The 12,664-nt window shown below is 42.4% G+C and overlaps 1 protein-coding gene across 2 annotated transcripts in view; it reads right to left on the bottom strand.

Moving 5' to 3' along the window:
- GUCY1B1 (guanylate cyclase 1 soluble subunit beta 1) overlaps nucleotides 1-12,664 on the bottom strand; it is a 105,857-nt gene that overhangs the window by 81,906 nt on the left and 11,287 nt on the right. For both annotated transcript variants that reach the window (XM_033941280.1, XM_033941290.1), the window contains exon 4: nucleotides 5,236-5,354. In XM_033941280.1, the coding sequence (XP_033797171.1) occupies nucleotides 5,236-5,354 (119 nt within the window). The remainder of the gene's footprint in view (nucleotides 1-5,235; nucleotides 5,355-12,664) is intronic.

Raw genomic sequence — 12,664 nt, 5'->3', positions numbered from 1 at the left:
GGAGGCTAATTCATGAAAGTGACTTATAATCAGTGGTGTAGAAAGGGGGGGGGGGTGGAACGCTCCGGGCACCATTTTGATAGGGGCGCCAGCACCCATCTTCCTCTCCGCCTCTTCTTCATCATCCCTCACTGCCACACGGATGTACGCCCCCTCCTTTCCTCGTACTTCTTTAATGTTTGGGTCGTGAGCAGCATCCACAACCTGCTGCTCGCGCTGGCGTCGGCTCTTCCTCTGATGTCACTTCCTGGACCCGCGCCTAAGAAGTGACATCAGAGAGAGAGCCGACGCTGGAGCGAGCAGCAGATTGGGGCCGCTGCTCGTGCCCCAAACATTAAAGAGGTATGGGGGAACTGGCGGGGCGTGCGTGGCTACATAAGATACTGGCGAGTGGGGGGGGGGATCCTTGATAAAGCTGAGGCGAAACATGTCGGATCTCACCCTCCTGGGCCCCAATTCTTTGAAGAATATTTAAGATAAATTAATCTTCTAAATTAAATAATGAAAGAAAAATTTTGCAAAAAAGGTATGTTATACTGCAAAATCATAAGGGCCAGTGACGATTTCACACAAATCCCTGCCACTAAAAATTTAATGTTGGATGGAGGAGATGTTACTGAGGCCTTTAAATTAACATGATTTGAGGTTTTTGACAGTTGATTGAGATTGATTGAGACTTGGGAAATACTTAATACTTAAAAAGATTAGCACATGAACCTTTACAACCACCTAGTTTGTAGCTAATAAGGGGCTCACGTGCTAATCATGCACTAACAGAACACGGCGCTGTAACTGCACTAACTGATTAGCGCAAACAAATCCACTCTTAGAATTTGGAGCTTATAATAGACATGTCATTGCAGTAGATGAACTAAAATACTGATCGTCTCGATAAAGCCCAATGTGTGGGTGAAATGGGGCCCATCAGAAAATTTAAAAATTTGATACAGAAAGCCATGCCATCCATACATCTTATAAATTAAGTTGGATGGTTCGAAACAAAGAAGAATTTACATGTGCTCCACGTAAGATAAGTACTGCATTAAGTGCAATAGCCCTGTCTGTGATTTTTTTGATAAATAATTCACTTAATGGTGCAATTTTATGGGATACTGTATTTTTCGCTCCATAAGATGCACTTTTTTCCCCCAAAAAAGTGGGTAGAAATAAGGGTGCGTCTTATGGAGCGAATACCCCAACCCCCGGTACCTTTTTAAAATTCTGGCGCCCTCCCTCGCTGGATGCGGCTGCCTCCGAGTCCTCTTCTCTTGCGGAAGAGCGGCGCACAAGGCTACCTGCCTGGTCTCACGCCGCTTCCCACGAGAACTGACGGCAGCCATCAGTTGTCGCGGGAAGTAGCACGGGACCAGGCAGCCGCGTCCAGCAAGGGAGGGTGCCAGAATTTAAAAAAGCTACGGGGGGAAGCCCTGCCAAATTCAAAATAGGTACCAGGGATTGTGAGGGGGGGAGGAAGAGGTTGGGGCCTGCTTTTATTGCCTGCCCTGCCCAATTTAAAATAGGTGTTTGCCCCTTTTATGGATGGATGGGGATTTTTGTTTGTTTGTCCTGCTGAATGGTCTGTAAAGGGGGAAGGGTTTAAAGGTTTATTTGTTTTATAGAAAAAGGAAAACTATGTATTAGACATGCATTAGACTCTGCTTCTTTGTACTGTATTCTGTTCTCTCATTACTTTGAATTACTAATCTATCGTTGGTACTTTTGTGCCCTAGCTATGTTGGGATGGTAGTGCTGGTTGTTGTTCCTTGCCTACTTTTTGGTTTTGCCTAATAAAAAGATTATAACCTTCCCAAAAAATAGGTACAGGGGAGGGGGGCAGAAGTCCTGGGCCTGCCTGCCCTGCTGAATTAAAAAAAGGTACCCGGGGGTGGGAAGGGGGGCTTGCCTGCCACTAGACCTACCCTGTACCCTGTCCCGGCCTACCACCAGAGGGGGGGACAGGGTACAGGGCATAGGGCAGGTCTAGTTGCAGGGTACACCATTTGGTTCAGAATTGGAGCATTTGCCGCGTGGCACTTGGCTGTGCGGCTTCGTAAAAGGGGGCCTAAGCTCATAAACAGATCATTTGCTAGCAAACAATTGTGTTGAAAGTTTTTTTGGGTTTTTTTTGTTTTTTTTTAATTTGACCTCCTTATGTCATATTTATAAAATGGAGAGACTTATTGCAATACAACAGGGTTGTTTCAGGAAATTTCAAGATATTTGGGAGCCATTAACAAAGTATTGTAATGATTAGAAAAATCTTGTTTCCCTTAAATTTACAAGTTCAATTATGGGGTGGGAGGGTATTTTTATTGTTACATGTTGTATTAATATTGATTATATGATAGATAAGGGTGGGGAGGGGAGGGAGATAAGAGAATATTATATGTATCATTGTTGATTATTAAGTGATATATTTATGGTTATTTGTATGGATATGTTATCACACTTATTATAAGTTTAAAAATGAATAAAGATTTAAAAAAAAAAAAAAATTTGACCACCAAACCAATACATTTTATTTGTTTAATGCCCGCCCTTATCCAGGGCGAGTTACATGTTAACATAAAAAATAAAACGTAACATTTATCGTACAAATCACATCAAGAAAACACTATAACAAACTAAATATGTACATATAAAAATCAAATTGCATATGACATACATGTCGCATCAACGACAAACGTCATTTAAGGCCAAGATACTGGAAAACCGTGTCATACATCAAAATGTAAAATTGCACTAGGCATACAAGATGCCTCAATGACAAACATCATTATACCAAATAAAGCAGACCAGACCATCGAAAACCTCTGTGACCAGCACTCAACAGTCATCACTCCTCCCCCCCCCTCTCTGCCAAACTCAGACCCTATATTTCATCTGGCAGAACAGGTGTCTTTTCAGCAATTTCCTAAAGTTTTGTAAATTTTGCTGTTGTGCCTTTTCCTTTTATGTATTTCCCCTGATTAAGAATAGAAAAATTTTGCTGTTGTGCCTTTTCCTTTTATGTATTTCCCCTGATTACAAATGGGATTGAGAGACATACCATCACTCAGATGAATATGGCCGAAGATTAAATGCCACTTTAAATCTTTATTGATCTCTTAGCCCTCAGCACAAAAGCACGCTTGGGGCTCTTAAGACACATCTTTCTCCCTGCTGCCTCTTGCAGGTTTCCTCTCATTCCACATTCAGAGTGTCTATCACTCCTAACGAACGGCTACAGTTGCTAAGCAGCAATTAAGCAAATCGCATTAAAATGATTCATGGATGTGCATGTGGCACTTGTTTCCTTAACACGTCATGGTTTATTCTAACACACAGAGGGGCATTTTCAATAGGACATCGAAATCCGAGTTTGGGCGTTTCAGGAAAGACGTCCAAAAATCTAGTAAAGAAAATGTCCATTTTCAAAGCCACAAGACAGCTATCTTTTTTTTTTCTTTTTTCTGAAAATGGCCTGCTAGACTTCTTGGCCTAGCAAGACATCTATCTTTTTTTTGGCCTTTTTCGAAAAATAGTAAATCCAGATGAATCATGTCCAATACAATTTATTTGCATATAGGAGGGGCCAACATTCTTAATGGACTGGCTACACAGACATGCCAGGAGAGCAGTGGGGCACCTTAGAGGGCAGTACTGTGAACTTCACATAAAGGGTGCCAGGTATACGTTTCACCGTAATCCCTTTATAATGTATGGTGAGTCCTCCAAAACTCTTCCAAAACCTACCATACCAACCTGTCTATCACCCCAAAAGCCCATATGGCTGCAGGTGTCACCTATATGGCAGTACAGTAGGATTTTGGTGGGCTTACATTTTTCACCTTAAATGTAGTGGTTAGAGTGGGATATGGGCCTGGGTTCCCCTCTCTATGGTTCACTAATCTGCCTGCCAGGCTACTCCAGACACCTGTTTGCTACTCTACTAGGAGAAAATATTCCTTTATTCAGCATGTTATTAAACTCTAGCATTCACTGCCAGATAATGTAGTACAAGCAATTAGCACAGCATGGCTTAAAAAAAGGTTTGGCTACATTTCTACAAGAAAAGTCTATAGGCCTTTATTAAGATAAACTTGGGAAAATCCACAGTTTATTTCTAGGATAAGCAGCATAAAATCTGTTTTACTCTGCTGGGATCTTGCCAGGTACTTGTAACCTGGACTGGCCACTGTGGCTTATGTTCTTACCAGAGATCAGAACAGTCCAAGACAAATCTCAAAAGTTAGACACAAACGTATAGTTATCTAATATAATAAAATGGTAAGCCGCGCATGCGCACTTCCTAAGTGTGTGCCGGTTTTCCGTGAGCTGTAGCGACACATAGGAAGTACGCATGTGCGGCTTACGATTCTTTGAAAGACGCGGCGGTGGCTACTCTCACGATCCCCGCCTGCGTCGGACTTCCGACGCAGGCGGGGATCATGAGAGGAGCCACCGCAGCGTCTTTCAACTAAAAAAAAAACAAAAAACAAGGTGGATGTCAGCCCGATGGCTGGAGTTCACCGCTGAGTCCGGTGAGGAGTGCTTCCCTCAACAGGAACCGTCGGATCTAATTCAAATACTCCCGGCAGGTTGGGAGGGGGCGGAGCAGGCTTGCACGCCTGGCGGGGACCGGACAGGAACTAGACTCCCTGGAAGAGCCAGCCTGATGGCTGGAGATCACCGGACTGGACAGGGGGAGCAGGTAAGGGGGTGCTGCAGTACAGGAGGAGTAGGGAAGAGGTGATTCTGCACAGGGGGGGAGGTAACAGGAAGGGAGGCCTACTGCTGGATAGGGGAAGCAGGGAAGAGGTGCTGCTAGATGGGGGGGGAGGGGGGAAGGTAAAAGGAAATGGGGTGATGCTGAACAGGGGGAGATAAAAGGAGAAGGGCTACTGCTATATAGGGGGAGCAGGGAATGGGTGGGGGTGCTGCTGGACAGGGAGGAGGTAAAAGTAAGGGAGAAGGGCTGCTAGCACCCGTTAATGTAACGGGCTAAACAACTAGTTCTTATATAAAGTTATCATCTACAACATTCTTACTGGTTCATCTTTAATCATATGTGTCATATCCTGTACTTCTACTTATAAAAGTGTTTGGCTTTATACGTTTCAATAAGAGAACTTGCAAAATACCATCCTGCAAATGTAGAAAAACGTGGGAGGATACAAATAAGATATTTTAGGGCATAATGGAAAGAAATCAGTTCATGAGTCTGCTATATAGTATGTACTCCAGTAAACGTACCTGCAAAAATTCTCTAACATTCGAACCGAGGACACGTAGGATGGTATCATAGCCAGATTCTTGGCAAAATACAAAAAACATCTTTCCAAACATTTGAAGAATATCTCCTGCATTGAGGTCTGTCAAGAATTGAAAACTGAATTTGAGAGTAATGCATGTTTTATGATGTCACAGAATATTGCTTTCTAAGCAAAATTATGAGAGTAAACAGTGTACAGCTTTCTAGAGGAATGAGTAGTAATGTACCACCAAGATTTGTGACTTTGTACAAATTATTTATCTATTTATGCTTTCACACTAACTGACATATTAACATGCACTAAACCAGAGTTAACATAGCCTTAATGTTATTGTAGGCTATAGCAATTACCGTATTTTCACGCATATAACGCGTGCGTTATACACGATTTTATAAACCGTGCATAACCATGCGCGTTATACGCGTGAGCGCATTTTACAACTTTTTTTTTTACATAGTTCCCCCCCGACGTCCAATTCACCCTGCAGGACCGCCCGCACCCCCCACCCAGAAGGACCGCTCTCACGCACCCGCACCCCCACCCCAAAGGACCACTGGCACCCCCACAGCCTCTCGACCCCCCCCCCCCATCATGTAGAAGCTCCTACTGTTGTCCTGCTGCTTCCTCTGCCAGCGGTCCCGGCCCTTCTGTGAGCCCTGTGTCTGCGCTGCTTCCTCTTCCGGCGGTCCCGCCCTTCCTCTGACGACAGAGAAAGGGCGGGACCGCCGGAAGAGGAAGCAGCGCAGACGCAGGGCTCACAGAAAGGCCAGGACCGCCGGCAGAGGAAGCAGCAGGACAACAGTAGGAGCTTCTACATGATGGGGGGGGGGGGTCGGGAGGCTGTGGGGGTGCAAGCGGTCCTTCGGGGTGGGGGTGCAGGTGCGAGTGCGTGCGAGCGGTCCTTCGGGGTGGGGGTGCGGGTGCGAGTGCATGCGAGCGGTCCTTCGGGGTGGGGATGCGAGCGGTCCTGCGGGGGGGGGGGGTGAATCGGACGTCGGGGGGGCATCAGGCTTTCAGGGTGGGGACAGGACTTCAAGGGGGAGAAGAGAGTCGGGGCGGGCGAAAGGAGAGTCGGGGCGGGCGAAAGGAGAGTCGGGGTGGCCAGAGGAGAGTCGGGGCGGGCGAAAGGAGAGTCGGGGCGGCATGCGCGGTGTATGGGTGTGCGCGATATATAAAAATTTATTTACATAAATTACAGTTTCCCGCGCGCTATACCGGTGTGCGCGTGTTACACGAGTGCGCGGTATATGAGTGAAAATACGGTAATATGTAAGGCTTCCTTTACTAAACAGCTGTAAAAATGGTCATTTGGGTCAAACACATACCAAAGTTTAGCCAGCAGAAGGCACCCTACCACCACTAGCCAACCAATCCGGAAGCACGTTTTCTAAAAATAGAAGACACCTTCAACGGCGCCGGTATCACACTTACGGAAGTGCGTAGGGGCACTTGAAACTTGACAACAAAAAGTCATGTAAAGCAGCTTTATTAATTCTAGCGGCTTCTTAATGACTCAATAAGAAGCCACAAGAATTAATAAAGCTTCTTTGCATGACTTTTTTTTTTTTTTTTAGTCATCTCCACTGTTTTGCTTTCTTTTGCTGTTGACTGTGGCGTGTTTTGGTTTTTGATCCTATTGATTTGCCACCATGGGTTCCCAATTCTATTAAGGATCCCATTTAAAATTCTGACCTTACCTCGCATGGCCCCTTTTGAGGATAATCCAGACTATCTTGCCTGCTTAGTTACAGCAAAAAGCTCCAGCTCGGATGCTTTGATCTGCCAATGATACTCTTTTTTTTTTTTTTTTTTAATAAATTCTTTATTCATTTTTATTCATTGCAAACAGATGAATAATCAAGTAACATAACATAATGCACTTTATTCCAACAAATAATCTACAGCAATTTAACCCCCCCCCCTCCCACCCACCCACCCCCACCCCCGCCCCTCCTGGATGTGTACAGCAATTTTTCATGAATCAAAGGGAAATACTGATAATAATTAACATTTAAGTCTTACAATATTTTGTTAACGGGCCCCAAATTTCCTTGAATTTGCTATGGTGTCCCAGCTGTAAAGAATTAATATTTTCAAATTTATAAATTTGGCATAAGGATTTCCACCAAAAACTATAGGCTCTTTTTACAAAGGTGTGCTAGCGTTTTTAGCGCACGCACAAGATTAGCGTGCACTAGACGAAAAACTACCGCCTGCTTAAAAGGAGGCGGTAGCAGCTAGCGCGCGCTAAAACCGTTAGTGCACCTTTGTAAAAGGAGCCCTATAATTTAAGTTATCCCAACTCTTCCAATTTTTCATTATAAGCTATATGGCGACTCCTGTCATGATGAGGAGCAATTTATTCTGGTTTGCATTGATTGGTCTCTTAGGGAATAATATTGTTCCAAACAATATTATACCAATGATACTCAATATTTCATTCTCGCCTTTAGTCTATTAGCGTGCCTTTTTCTGTACTGCTACAACATCTCTTCTCTGTTCTGATTCCTCGTATTTGAAATTTAGATCTGGACTGAAAGCTCATCTATTTTTACAGGCCTTCAAGGGGGGCCCTGGGGTAGCAGCCACTCATTAAGAGAGATTTGGAGCCCCTGCCTGCCTACTTTTCTCCTTCTCTCGCTGTGGTCTTTTTCAAGTTTTTTGATCCTCTTAATTAATGGTGTTCTTTTCCCCTCTCTCTCTCTCTCTTTTTTGTATTTGTAAACCATTTTGAGCTATTATCCTGAAAGGCAATATAACAAGTGATGAATAAAAATAAACATAAGTTTGGTAAAATTCTACTTCTCACCCAATTCCTATTTTTCTTTTATTTATCTGTGCATACTTGTTCTGGCACTGGGTGTAGCATGGCAAGTCACAAAAGTTTAAAAAATTAAAATTGAAAATAAGGTGGTAAAGAAAGTAAAGGAGGAATAAAATGGGGGGTGGGGGGGGGAAGAAAGGAAGGAGAGAAAAGCCCAGATGAGAAAAACATAAAGCAGTTTATGTCATGCCAGCGCACCAACATACAAGCAAAATGTATTTTTTTTTGGAAGATGGAGCAGAATCCCCAAAAGAAAAACCTAGTGAAGGAGAAGGCTGAAAAATAACATTTGTTTGAATGTATACAGAGATAGCATTCTAGCTTGTTTGTTTCCTGGGGAGTGTGTAACTACAGATTAAGGGAGTTGTATATTTTTATTTAGAGTGATTCTTATGAACTTTGGTTGGGTTGACTAGAATTATATTAGTATTCCATAATAGCAATTATGCATGTAACTGCCAATACTGAATTCATGCTTAGTACACAGCATCCCAGTACATAACTTTGGGTGACCTGTAGAGAATTTCCCCCTAAATAAAATGTTTCCTGACACCTTCCCCACATTGAACCCTTCAACCATCTAATTTAGTGTTATTGTGTCACTAATGTACAAGACTGCCACTAGAGGGATTCATGGCAGCCATGTTGAGAGTGGAGTCGGCATGGGAAAGAGTGACTGGGGATAGCTCCTGCCCTGAGTACACCTCTAGTCCACCAGGAATTATAAGAAAGGCCTGGGGGACCGATGGTGGGGAGGCAACTTCTGTTCAGAAGAGAGAAATGAGGGAGAGAGACAAACAGGACAAAGCACAAATTTACAGCTTCCACTGAAAACTCATGATCAGTTTTGACCAAAACTAAAATCATGGGCTTAAATTAAAATAATCAATCAGGTTTTTTTCAAGTCTAACACGCTAATACCTCCTAAAAATAGGCTAATGCTAGATTGAGTCTATCTCTACAAAAGATTTTATTGGAGACTATGGATTTCAAGTGCCCGCAGCTATTCGCAGTTTTGGCTAACAGCCATATGCGGGCTATCATCGGTCCAAATGTCTGCTTTTTAATTTTAAAATTTTATTTTGCCTCTATGAGCCCATAGAGGCAAAATAAAATTAAAAAATTTAAAAAGAGACATTTGGACCGATTATAGCCTGCATATGGATGCAAGCAGTGTCTTACTTGCGGCTCACCACATATTAGCATTTCCACGTATTCACCATTATAGGACCCTCAGGGACCCCTGGAGAAGACTCTTTGTCAAAACATGGACCGTGTTGGGTCCTGCGTCCCTAGTGGGCTAGGTCCTTTAAGGTTTTTCATGTGGATTTTTTTACTTTTATGTGGATGATTTATTGTACCTTTGGAACTTTGACATTTTTCAAATAAAGTCCATTTAAGGAACATCGTCATTCCACAGAGTTTCTTTTGGTTTCTTCTGGATTTTCTTCTCTGTGGATACTTTGAGGTCAATCTCCTTTGGTTTTCGCTTGAGCCCCATGAGCTACACCAGTCGATAGGCTCAATCTTAAAGGATTTAAAAACATAAGAACATAAAAATAGCCTTACTGGGTCAGACCAATGGTCTATCTGGCCCAGTAGCCCATCCTCACAGTGGCCAAACTAGGTCACTAGTATCTGGCAAAAACCCATAGAATAGCAACATTCCATGCTACCGATCCAGGGCAAGCAGTGGCTTTCCCCATGTCTGTCTCAATAACAGACTATGGATTTTTCCTTCAGGAAATTGTCCAAGCCTTTCTAGCTACACTATCTGCTCTAACCACAACTTCTAGCAACGCGTTCCAGAGCTTAACTATTTTCTGAGTGGAAAAATATTTCTTCCTATTGGTTTTAAAAGTATTTCTATGTAACTTCATCATGTACCCCCCTACTCTGTAATTTTTGATGGAGTAAAAAATTGATCAACTTGTATTGTTCTACACCACTCAGGATTTTGCAGACTTCAATATCTTCTTTCAGCTGTTTCTTTTCCAAGCTGAAAAGCCCTAATCTTTTAATCTTTTCTCATACAAGAGGAGTTCCATCCCTTTTATCATCTTGGTCGCTCTTCTTTGAACCTTTTCTAATGCCGCTATATCTTTCTTGAGATAAGGTGACCAGAATTGAATGTAATACTTCATGGAGCGATACAGAAACATTATAACATTCTTTGTCTTATTAAGCATCCCTTTTTTAATAAATCCTAGCATCCTGTATGCTTTTTTGGCCACCACCACCACACATTGGGCAGAAGGTTTCATCATATTGTCTTGAATGACACCTAGATCGTTTTCTTGGGCGTTAACCCTAGCATCTGATAACTATGATTTGGGTTATTCTTCCTAATGTGCATCACTTTGCATTTGTCCACATTATTTATTTATTTGTATGCCACTTATAACCTAAGTGGTTTACATTCAGGTATTCAAGCATTTTTCCCTATCTGTCCCATTGGGCTCACACTCTACCTAATGGGGCAATGAGAGATCAAGTGACTTGCCCAGAGTCACAAGGAATAATGTGGGATTTGAACCTACAGCCTCAGGGTGCTGAGGCTGTAGCTCTAACCACTGTACCACACACCTCCCTCCCCCAACATCTGCCACTTGGACGCCCAGTCTTCCAACTTCCTAAGGTCTGCCTGCAATATTTCACAATCTACATACGTTTTAACAACTTTGAACAGTTTAGTGTCATCTGCAAATTTAATAACTTCACTCGTCATTCCAATTTCGAGATCACTTATAAATAAGTTAAATAGCATCGTTCCAAATGCAGATCGCTGCAGCACTCCACTATTTACTCTCCTCCATTAAGAAAAATGGCCATTTAACCCTACCCTTTGTTTACTATTCGATAATCAATTCCTAATCCACAACTGAACTTTGCCACCTATCCCATGACTCTTTAATTTTTTCTGGAGCCTCTCGAGGAACTTTGTCAAAAGCTTACTGAAAATCTAGATACACTACATCAACTGGCTCACCTTTATCCACATGTTCATTCACACCTTTAAAAAAGTCAAGCAAATTAGTGAGGCAAGATCTCCCTTGACTGAACCCATGCTGACTCTGTCCCATTAAATCATTTTTTTATAATTGTTTCCACTATTTTGCCTGGCACTGAAGTCAGACTTAGCAATCTGTAATTTCTCTGATCTCCCCTGGAACCCTTTTAAAAAATTGGCATTAACATTGACCACCCTCCAATATTCAGGTACTACAGACAATTTTAGTGACAGATGACAGATCACTAACAGCAGGGCAGCAATTTTACATTTGAGTTCTTTTAGTATCCTGGGATGTATACCATCCAGTCCAGGTGATTTATCACTTTTTTAACTTGTCGATTTGACTTAGTACATCTTCCAGATTCACCGAGATTTCTTTCAGTTTCTCCACATCTTCACCTCTGAAAACCATTTCTGCTTTAGGTAGATCTCTTAAATCTTCTTCCATAAAGACCAAAGAAAAGAATTCATTCAGTCTCTCCGCTATGATCTTATCCTCTCTGAGCGCCCCTTTTGCTCCTTGATCATCCAATGGTCCCATGGATTCCCTCACAGGTTTTCTGCTTCTAATGTACTTTAAAAAAAAATGTTATGAGTTTTTGCCTCTTTGGCAAGTTTTTCTTCATATTCTTTCTTAGCTTACTTTATCAATGCTTTGCATCTAATTGCCAATGCTTATATCTCTTCTTATTTTCTTTGTTCAGGTCCCATTCCATTCTTTAAAGGATTTTTTTTGGCTCTTCTAGCCTCTTTCACTTCATCTTTTAACCATGCTGGCTCTGGTTTCCTCTTCTTTCTACCTTTGTTAATACATGGAAAACATTTGATCTGGGCTTCCACGATGGTATTTTTAAATAACATCCACATCTGGTTTACAGTCCTAACCTTTGCAACTGATCCTTTTAGCTTCTTTTTAATCATTTTCCTCATTTTATCATAGTCACCCTTTCAAAAATTAAATGTACCAGGGGGAGTCAGTTTGTATCAAAGAAAAACCTGCTACACCCGTCCAACCTATAGCATCTGTTAGAGGTAGAGGAATACTGAAGGGTTCCAGGCTGCACAAGTCTTTATGCCAGTAATTTCACTAGGAGAGTTCAGTACCTCTACCTCTATCTACTAGTATGGGGACATGATCCATTGGTTAGCACTGATCTATCAGGATGAAAAAGAAGTATTTTTTTTTACAGTTGTGCACCATCATTTTGTATGTATTTTGTAGGGTTTTAAGAACATAAGAAGTTGCCTTCGCTGAGGCAGACCAGAGGTCCATCTCGCCCAGCGGTCCGCTCTCGCGGCGGCCCATCAGGCCCACTGCCTGAACAGTGGTCTCTGACTAATTTTACCATTTACCTCTAATCCTATCCCTATAACCTTACCTCTACTCTTATCTGTACCCCTCAATCCCTTTGTCCCTGTTCTTATTCTATAATCTGCTTTAAGTCTTGTTTGCATGAGCAAGATGGATGGATATTGAAGGTAGGAAGCTATATTCAGTCATTTTGTGGGATAGAGTTTTCTCCATGGGGACATGGCCAGCTTTGAAAATTGTCCTCATGCCAGCCTGCAAAA

The sequence above is a fragment of the Geotrypetes seraphini genome, chromosome 1 (genome assembly GCF_902459505.1).
Source record: "Geotrypetes seraphini chromosome 1, aGeoSer1.1, whole genome shotgun sequence".
In the NCBI taxonomy this organism is placed as follows: domain Eukaryota; kingdom Metazoa; phylum Chordata; class Amphibia; order Gymnophiona; family Dermophiidae; genus Geotrypetes; species Geotrypetes seraphini.
The sequence above is the reverse complement of the archived record's forward strand: the minus strand, read 5'-3'. Positions and strand labels throughout refer to the sequence as shown.